Raw genomic sequence first — 10562 nt, 5'->3', positions numbered from 1 at the left:
CGAAAAAAAATTGGGTAGGTCCCAATTTCCATGTGTTGGAAAAAAACGTTAAATATATATATATAATAGCTATTCGTCATAGATCCGTGAAGATGTTATATTTTTGGCTATGAAAAGTGTATCACGACGCAGCTTTTGACCTTCGCCCAACAGTACTCTCAGGAATATTTTCTTAATGACTTGAAGTGTTCGTGTTTGAAGCACCGGTCTTGTAGAATGGATGGCGCACTTTACTCTTCTCTCCTAGGAGAGTACCTGTGAGCACTCGAGTGTGCTGTGATCAAATCACCTCATTAACATGCATATCATGTGTCTAAACAGAATATAAAGTACAAAAGTAACATTTGCAAAAGCAAATACATAATGTTTACCTTCACATTTGGTCTGCTCTGTTAATTCTTACTCAAACACATTCGTACATATGGTCAGACAGGAGTCTAAATCCCTCCTGCGATAAAATTGCAACATGATGTAACCCAACACTAGCTACCATGGTGGCAGACGTCTGGTTCAGGTCATTGACCTTATTTGTTTGGAGAAGAAGAAGAGAAAGAAGAAACAGAGGAAAAACCATATCTTTTCCTTCTGCGAAGGTAAACATAACTAATTGACAAATTATCATTAATTACGAATACTAGAGATTTGACAGTTTACAGAGTTAATAAACTGTCAAGGAATACTATTTAAATAATATCTACGATTGAATGTATACATTGTGACTTACTATCAAGCAAATATTTTGTAGATATTAGTAGATATTATTGTGTGACAAAGTATAGTGAATGTTACTTTAAACGTATGACAGTTTTCAAAATCTATCCAGTTTCGTAATTGAGTAACTGTTTTCTTGCGTCTGTGTATACCTTCATCGACGTATATTGTCTAATAGTACGTACATATCCATGCTCCCCCATTTCTCATTGGTATTACCCATATATCAAAGCATTACAAAGCTATCCCTCACGCAGTCCAACCATTTAGCTGTGACGTCCAGCGGTATCACCGACACTGGAATCTAAATTGGGCCCATTTGCCATCACCAGCCTGTGTGCTCTCTTCCATACGCGGAGTAATAAATTGGAATCACGACCAAATTGCCTCCATTACCGGAAATAGGCACGCAAATCGCCTAACGGATGTTTGCAGTGGTCATTATACGGCCAACCGATTCATCAGTGACGTTGAGATGAGACTTAATTATTACATATACCTGCAGTCAATTTGAATTGGTTCTTAGGTTTGGTGTCATCTCACATATGACACTACAGATCGATATTTGTTCAAAGTACATGATTTATCGCCGATTCTCCGTAGTTTGCAGCTGTTGACGCGTAAAGTGGGCTCGAACGAGTTGATTATATTTCCTTATATAGCGCTTCTTGCCGTAACGTACCGGCGAACGCGCGTGGAATAAGAAATACGCAGACAAATTGGACCCCAGAGCCAACATGTGACTCCGCGAATATTCAGTAGTCCGCGGCGCGGCGCCTTTACGTGGTTCAGAGTGGTCCCGCCCGGCAACATGGCCGCAGAGACATCCCCGTAACCAGTCCACGTCCGTGCGTTCGTCTGTCCCTCCTACAGACTCTCTTCTCCCGCGGTCACACCGAGATGATTTGGACTTCTAGGCCGGGCTGAAGCAATGTTGCACCGATGACGATCGGCCCAGCCCCGGAGACCTACTCTATGGGCGCCGGATGCTCTCGTAGTGCCAGTCTTTCTCTCACCGACGGACGGTCCAGGTACAGCGTACCGTGAGTAAACAGTTCTTTCTCCATACTGACGAACACCGATTCACCAAAGCACGTACAAATTGCAATCTTTGTAAAAAACACACATATATAAATATAGCACAAATCCTTTTGTGATTTATGAAAAATGGATATATTTATTCTAGTCTCTTGTAGAATAGAAACGACATTTTCCGAGTGTCCCTGGATCTTACGTTTTAGTAGGCTAACAGCTGTAAGCAAAACAATAGGTGGACTTTATGTTGCAATAGCTGCCAACAGAACACATGTTGTGAATACAAACGTCGTCTGAAACACTGTTAAAATTCTTTGTCACATGGAAAGATAAAAACTGGTATATAGTGGCCAGTGCATGCTTCAAAGCATAGGACTTGTTGATATATTGTAATATCGTATTGTTTATATTGCTGTGAAGAGCAGTGTAAATAATATAGGGTAGTGGATTTAAATGGTTCTCATAAGCAAGAATGTAGCATACAGCTGTACTGTGTCTTCCAAACACTGTACATAAACCACGAGAGGTCAGGATTTGAGAATGTTTATATCAGTCAGATAACGATAAGTTACATTCTCCTATGCTATAAAATAGATATCCCTGAGAATTTTCTTCTTATTTCACGTACGTGTGATTAACATTCACCAATATTCGGTTTTTACGATAGCTAATATCTTTATCTTTCTCCACTATTGCATCATAATTCCCGTGTTTCATTGTAAAACATTGACGGGAATTCATAAAATTTGCATACACATATCTAGCATATGGCCTCGGCTTGCAATTCCAAAGCGTAAAAAAATGACATCAGAGAGAGGTATTCGATTCGAAAACACATGCCGTATGGGTGGGATTGTGCGTATAAATGTTCGTCAGTCTTTTAATCTATGGTCGATAGAAATAATTTCAAGTTGCATCGGATTCTGCCGTATCTGGATTGACTAACCAGTAATACTTAGAATAATAGGTAACTGTGGTAAATTAGCTATCGGTAATCAATTTTGCAATCATGGCCAAAGTAGCTTCAGATGAACGTAATGGCCAATACGAGCCATTCACCTTACTGTTGGTTATTAAAATAGATGTAAGTATCAAACACGTTCAGAATAATGGAAAAATATGAGCATATTATATTTTCACCCTGGGAACTCTTGAAATGAAACTGTGTCTCTACAAGCAGAAAAAATCAATTTCAAAAGGACTCAGTCAGCAGTTCGGCACACGGTTTGGTGCTCTGATTTATGACTTTATTTGAGTAGAACCAAATCGTACAGTTTGTCCCACGTGAATGAATGAATGGTTTATTGTAGAAACATAAGCATTTCGCAGCCTATTGGCTGAATTACACACTCCTTTGCATCATTCTAATCAACATACCGGGGTAATAGCTGACTGGTAATACAGTTAAAATTATTTTAAACGTTCAATTTGTTTGAAAGGTTATGTAAAGCCATAGAATTTTGAACAATTGCAAAAGCCTGATTAACAAGTCAAAATAATTTTTTTTCAATTTTGGATCTTCATTCGTACTCTAGAAGCTAGACAGATACTATGAACTAAAACTGTTAAAAACCCTTCATTTTCAAACAGCAGAAGTTGGTGGAGGAGATTGTGACCGTTCTGATATGCTCCGTCTTGTTTCTATTGGGGCATTTGCATACTTGAACTTGGCCACACAATATGATGTATCAGGAATACACAAAACTGTGCAATAAAGGCATCAACGTGTCGATAATTATTAAAAAGAAAATGCATAAACACTAGAGGTATTACAGTCTGTTTTTATTTTAGAAATTTCACCCCCCCCCCCAAAAAAAAACCATGGTTGTATTGCAGTATTCTTTGAATGGCTTTAAGTCTCACATGATAAGTATCAATTCCGATAGAGAGATTATGGCACTAATAACGGCATTACGGCAATATACACCATAAATCCCCATTTGGATTTCTTTTCACAAGATCCCTGCCATTTAGGGGTACTCCGAATTGAATTATTCAGAGAAATTGTGTTTGAATCAGTTCGGCGGGGTGCCAAAGTGCAATAAAGTAATTCATGGGTATCGATCGACGGAGAGCCCTCGTAACGATTTCTCTAACACAATCAACAGCTTTTACACGTAGTTTAGGGTTTTTCCATTAGTAGGGACGGTGCCGTATTGAAAGCCCTTTGGTAGCCTCCTTTTCAAGCGTTCGGGGATCGGTCGTTTTTTTTTTTTTTTGTTTGGGGGATTTTCTGATCAAACGTAGATCGCACGCAATAGAAGCTCCGGCCGGCAACCCTACAGCTCTCCCTGGAACGCCTGCTAGATTTCGGTACCGTCAAAGGCAATAATGATTAAGAGTGTCTTTCAAAAGGCCAATTAACGTATCCGCGACGGTACCGAAATCTAGCAGGCGTTCCAGGGAGAGCTGTAGGGTTGCCGGCCGGAGCTTCTATTGCGTGCGATCTACGTTTGATCAGAAAATACCCCCCCCCCAAAAAAAACAACAACAAAATGACCGATCCCGGAACGCCTGAAAAGAAGGCTAGCCGTTTGGCACTGCTAGCTAGAAGGAGCCTACATATGCCGATGAAAGGAAACTAACAGTTTCTACTCTCCTGCGATGAAGAGTTTTTTGCATACAGGATAAACATCACTTGAGCTGAACAAAGATTCCAGGTTACTGATCATAGCTATTTGTACGTAAAGCTTTAACAAAGATACGACATGAAAGAAAAGGGGTATTAAAAGGATTCTGAATCGCCATGAAACACGGCCAGACTATAGATTTTGATATTTCACATGCAAAAAAATATTGTCTTCAAAGACGAATTAATAACGGTACTTAATAATATACAATCAACTTTAATTTCATTCTTTATTACAACTGGAAAAATTTATGATTAGTGTTGTTCGCTACTGATAATTTCCAAAGCAAGTCACTTGGCATGCAGTCGACGTGATACCAATGTAAAATACAATGCGATAGATGAATACAAATAGAGCATATTTTCTGTTCGACACGATACAGACTAGCATCTGGCAGGGATCACGCATTCCCGGAACAGATGGAAGTTATCCAATAGAGAGTCTCATGTTAGTAAAGGGAAATCACGTAACTGATTCCAGTTGCTACCGGTATTGACATAATCCGGTTTACGACGGCTAACATCTGGCGCTAGCTGCCGCAAAGTTGTTACCTCCATGAAAAATGGAAGTATTGTTTTTGGCGTGCCTGTGTGTGTGTGTGTCTGTCTGTGTGTGTTTCCACAACTTTGTGGCCAGCATAACGTAAGAAGGCCTTAATGCATTGTGATGATATTTGGTATGTTGGTAGGTCTTAGGAAGACAAAGGTCAAGGTCGAATATGGGTCTCCTGGTGGCTGACCTTGGTACTGCAGCAGAAAATAAGTTTTACTCTGCACAGCGTTAGTTTTTTTTAAAGACCTCAAAGAATAACCACTTTGTAACCGCGGCGTTTTCTTTACATTAAGTTGAAGAATGGTTTGGTTGGAACTCCCAAACGATTTTATCGATCGACCGCCTCAGCAGCCGAGATCACGGCTCCTGTGTTAGGCGATGATGTTAACATATACCTGTGGCAGGAGTCAGTGGTTAACGTACCTGTGGCAGGAGACGCCGGTTAATTGCCTCTTCACACCCGAGTGGTCCATGTCATCACACGTCGCCGCGCAGAGTAGCATTACTCCAGGAGTTCGGGCCATTCCTGCTAGCTGGGAAGAAACTAAGTGTGGGGTATAATATAATAATAATAGACTGGTTTATTGTTGATGAACAAATAAATCCCAGGACCCACTGGCAGCCGAGATGCATTCGGCTGAATTGTTGGGTCTGGTTACAAAATACAACATTATTACGATTACAAATGGGCTATACAGCTGTTTACACACATAGGGATAAAATTTAACAATTGTTTAAAATCTTAAATACACCATACTATTATTACAAATATTGAAATATCTTAAAAGAGTAATTTGTCGAAAGGTTCTTAAAACGTTACAGTAAAGATAAGATTTGATAAGTCCTCATTGGTACTAGTATCCAAATTTTGAAGAGACGAGCTCCCTCAAAATTAACAGTTAAGGCGGGAAAGGCGTTAAACCTATTAGTCAAGAGTTACTTTCACATTGAGTTCAACAGTTTCAGCATAGCTGGGACGGGTACATGGGTGGTTTCTTCTTCTTCTTCTCAAATATAGCCCATACTTCATCATGACAAAAAGGCTAAACATTCTGTCCAACACTAAGTAAATTGGGATTTACCCAAATTTTCAACTCCGTCAGTCTTGTTCACGAAATGGAACCGTCTACTGCAGCCTCCGAAAGAGATAAGCAGCAATGTATTTTAATATGACCATGTTGTTCTGAATGGTATGGGTAGGAACTAGAAGCATTAATTTCCATAAGAGATGCATGTGCATTGTTAGCTGTGCGTGTCGTGGTAAACAGATTTGATATTACGTTTGATGCTGAATCAACGCCCTGTCATATATATATATATATATATATATATATATATATATATAAAGTTAGTCTCCTCCAGACTCCTTTTGTAGGCCGAATAAACCGTAGAAATCGGCATAAAAAAAGGGTATTTAAATTGCACGGCCGCTGGACCCTCTATGACCGGCTCCTCACCTCACCGGTCCCATAGCAGTCTGTCCTGCCGTCGGGGCAACTAGACTGTCCACAAGACTTATCCACCCAGGGCGGTTCTCAGCCAGACTTGTCAGGTGACTCAGGGGATGTCCTGTCCATTCCTTCAGGTTCCTTCATGGCCGGCTACCTTAAATCCCCTTTTTATACGATTTATTCAGTCTGCAAAAGGAGTATGGTGTAGACCAATATAAAGCCAGTATCGGAATACCTGGTAGTGTGAATCCTACTTGTAGACCTAGCGTAGGCGTAAGCACGCCTGTAGTAAACAGAACATATGTTTTTGCTGGCTTAAACACGAGCCGCATACGCTCATTAAAGTCACCTAATCACGCAGGCATTTCAAACAGCGGTATATCATCTGCCGCCAGGGATTCATTAATACAGCAAAATGAAGTAAACATGTGGTATTTTTTTTATCTTTGCTGCTTTATGGATATACATGATTCCCCTTGCTCAATGACAATTTATAAATAGGGAAATATATTCTGATTTATAGAGAAGTTTATTGAAAATTCATACCCGGAGGCTAATTGCAAATTTATTTAGATTTATAGTTACATGTACAATAGATGGGGAAGAGGGAAAGGTGTATGTGTGTGTGTGTGTGTGTGTGTGTGTGTTATACCTAAATGTTACCCCTTGCAATTGAGACATACGTCAATACCAGAAATAACAAAAACTGTTGCGTCAATACTGGTAAATCCTGCTTGTCTTTCCCATCTCTAGATCTGTCGTTCAAAACACTGTCTCTAGCAACAAAATTATCCATGCGCATTGTGTATTCATAGAGCTACGCCCACGTAAAGATCTACCTAGGTTGGCTGCAGTGTGAGTCAGTATTGCTAGATGTCGCTTCTGTTTATTACTGACAGGACGGAGGCAGTGCAGATGAACCGGAAGGATGCGGAAAGCCTTGTGGAGGATGCAGAGACAGGCGATTTCCTCTTGTACGAGGATATAGACACGAGGAGAATGTGGCTTGCTGTCAGGTACTCATTAAAAAGTTACCTTCCTTTTTAGTTAATTTCGTTCGATTAGAACATAACCCCAAAAGTCTAAGAAACACAAAAGAAACGCCGGAATGAAAAATTATTTCTACACACAGAAGAAATTCTTCTTTGTCATTTGTCAACGTTACAGCTGTAAAAAATTTGATGTAGTTCAGTCAACTTACTTATTATGCAGACTGGTCCGTTACAATACCTCATTTTGTACTTCTTTGTTTTGTCTTCATTGTTATATCGTTTTCAAGTTTCAGTGTTTTCTATCTCTTCTGGCGGTCCTATGTAATGTTTAACTTTAGGAACGAATGATGGTGATTTCTTCATGCCCTACAGGACAGAGGAAGGTGCGCGTCACCACAGAATATTTGAAAGAAACGGAATCTACTCCATCAACAGACAACCGTTCGGCTATGTCGACTCCATCGTCATATACTTCAGAAAATATCCGCTTATGGACGTCATCCTCAAAAACCAGGTATCAAATACATGTATATGTATCCATTCACTTCCTTTCTTCACTTGCAATATATGTATACTATTTTTAAAAATCCGAACTAGTTCTGAATATCAAAGTTCTTTATTCACAACCGCTTGTTTACAAGAGCCCAAGGGTTACAAAGACTGGTTTACTTTAAGTTTACCTTAAGTTATATCCAACATGAAGATGACAGACGGTCATCTAAACGTCGGCTCCTGCTAGTGCTGTAATCAACTATCAACGGGTTGTGAATAAATAACCTTTAGATTCAATCATTCACCAACCTTCTGGACGTTTTTACGGATTTAACCCAACTAGCTCTTCTAGGTAGTTGGATTCTACATCCTCACTGTTGTTCAGGAATGATCTCAGTGGATCATTTGCCATCATATACATGTACATGTATGATCTAACATTCACCTAGGCATATCCCTATCCCTTACCCTAACCATGCCATTTCCCTAAGCCATTCCGGCATACAAATATAGTTGCAGGTTAGCCTCTATCAGACTTTGGGAGCCGGTTGGAAATAGAGGAGAAACTGGCCAAATACATGTAGCGGACCAACTCCCCTGGGCCTGGCATGTTATCTCTCTCTATTTGGCCAAAATCTACTCTTTCCATCTGCTGCAGAAGCCTGGTAGAGGCTAGTTACACTATGGGCATGGAGTTACAACACATAGTAAGTAAAGAGACACATAGTTAGTAAAGAGAAGAAGGTCGTGATTTAGAATACTGTACAAAACGTGTACCCAATAAACTCAATCAAAAACATTGATATGAATTGCATATAAGATTCTATCAATTTTACGGTTTTCCTAGGTAGAGATACCTCCAACAAAAAGGAACAGAAAGAGCCGAGAACTTTCAATGAGAATAGAGACAGACCACGGCACTGAGGGAGCCAACGGAAACGGAAATTGCATCATCTTGAACTCGCCCAAACCTCCGAGACACGAGAACCATCAAAGTGGGAACGCCATCGAAAACCTTGTTTGACGACCTGTCAACAACAATGACAACAACGTCAACAACAGTGAGGAGAGAAGGGAAACAACAAAAATGCAACGACGTCAACAAGATCAACAAGGGAATGGAAACAACAACAGAAACGAGAACCATCTTAGTGGAAACGCGATAGAAAACCTTGTTTGACGATCCCGTCGACAACAACAATGACAACAACGTCAACAACAGTGAGGAAATAGAAGGGAAACAACAAAAACTGCAACGACGTCAACGACATCAAGGAGGAAACAACAACAACAGAAATGTGTGAGAAAAATCTTCTTGTGAGGATGACATGCAAGAAACATTGAGCCTGCCTTTGGAATGAAGTAATGTCTTATGCCATAAAATTGCCGATCTATATTTTATATCAGTGAGGCCAAGTACTTGTTTATATATTACCAAAAGCAATAACATCACTCTAGTTTGTGGCAGCGCACGATTTTCTAGAAGTAGTAGGCGACTACAACGTGTCTAGTCCTGTACACCTTGACTGACGTTTTGCAATATATGAACAAACTGTTTACTTAGAAATGTAAGAGGACAGTTTCAGCCATTCCTCATAGTTGGTCTGTCTTGTTGTTTTGCTCATCTGATCCTAAAAATTATAGAGATTGCAACGTCTTATGTTAAGACGTTAGTGTTTGATGATGGCAGTTTTAAATATATGACTTCCTTACATATCAGAGATAAATTATTATTGAATGTGAAGGGTCAAACTGTTTCTCACAGCTGGAAGTTCAGTTTGAAGAGAAACTTTCAAATTTCAGCCGCCATCTTTTTTTGAAAAGGCCACCGCGTGACCCAGGGGTTAAAGGTCACGCATGTCACGTAAGGTCACTTGTAAATCATGATATCTGAGTTGTACTTGTAGAGTCATGGATGATTATCTAGTGAGTGCTGTATGTGAATTCGTCTTTTTCTCCAGCAAACAGGCAAAAGACCTCTGAATTCTGAATTTTTCTTAAGATTTGCCGGGCACAATTAATACAGGCGACTGCCATGATGACACGTTCAACTCCAACTTCCAAATGCAGTGACATAGCGGTACAGTACATAATGTACACATGCTGGAAGAAATATGCATAATTAAATTGGGTAAACAGCCAAGCTTACGGCAACAGTATACGCGAATAGTCTTAAAATCGGCCATTCGTTCAACTTTCAAAGAAAGTGTGTCAACAACACAATTTAACATAAACATTGCATAGAACATGTTACACGATATGTGACATATGAATATATTTTGCATGAGCAAAAAATGTATTGTCCGTTATTATTTCAACAAATCCTATGCGAGAATATTGAAATTGTTCGTATCAAAATATTGTTTAAGGTTGTATCAGGCTGGACCTGTCGTTTGTGCAATAAAATCATGCCATAAAGTTGCTATAATTTCTCCCATTGAAATCACGTGTTCCTGTGTTTACGTGTACTGAGAATATAGCAGCTCAGTTGCGTCATTAAGACAAAGTGAATAAACTTTGTAGAGAAAGTCTTGATGATACTGTTTGTTTGTTTGTTTGTTTGTTGTGATCAATTAGAGCATAAAACAATTCTCGATTAAGGTGACGCATATAGGGCGGTGCCCATCTCCGTTTCAACAGCCCTGGGCCACACAGCAGGGGGCTAGTCCACAAATGGTGGTGTGTGTTCAAGTACCATA

At 39.7% G+C, this 10562-nt stretch overlaps 1 protein-coding gene across 1 annotated transcript; it reads left to right on the top strand.

Annotated features, from left to right (window-relative positions):
- The first annotated feature begins 1249 nt into the window (after nucleotides 1-1249).
- LOC109482969 lies at nucleotides 1250-9074 on the top strand. Its single transcript, XM_019785869.1, has 4 exons — nucleotides 1250-1754; nucleotides 7279-7395; nucleotides 7744-7885; nucleotides 8711-9074. Exons 1-4 carry the CDS (start codon nucleotides 1654-1656, stop codon nucleotides 8885-8887), a joined length of 537 nt encoding a protein of 178 aa, XP_019641428.1. The 5' UTR covers nucleotides 1250-1653; the 3' UTR covers nucleotides 8888-9074.
- The last annotated feature ends 1488 nt before the right edge of the window (nucleotides 9075-10562 follow it).

This window comes from Branchiostoma belcheri, unplaced genomic scaffold (genome assembly GCF_001625305.1).
Source record: "Branchiostoma belcheri isolate BF01 breed outbred unplaced genomic scaffold, Haploidv18h27 scaffold61, whole genome shotgun sequence".
Lineage (NCBI taxonomy): Eukaryota > Metazoa > Chordata > Leptocardii > Amphioxiformes > Branchiostomatidae > Branchiostoma > Branchiostoma belcheri.
Note: the sequence above shows the minus strand (reverse complement) of the source record. Positions and strands in the feature narration are given on the sequence as shown.

Excerpts from the sequence above, each read along its gene's own strand:
- LOC109482969 (XM_019785869.1), top strand. The coding sequence starts at position 1,654 with ATGACGATCGGCCCAGCCCCGGAGACCTACTCTATGGGCGCCGGATGC. Across the intron at positions 1,755-7,278 it reads CGGTCCAGGTACAGCGTACC|GACGGAGGCAGTGCAGATGA; the intron begins GTGAGTAAACAG and ends TATTACTGACAG. Across the intron at positions 7,396-7,743 it reads AGAATGTGGCTTGCTGTCAG|GACAGAGGAAGGTGCGCGTC; the intron begins GTACTCATTAAA and ends CATGCCCTACAG.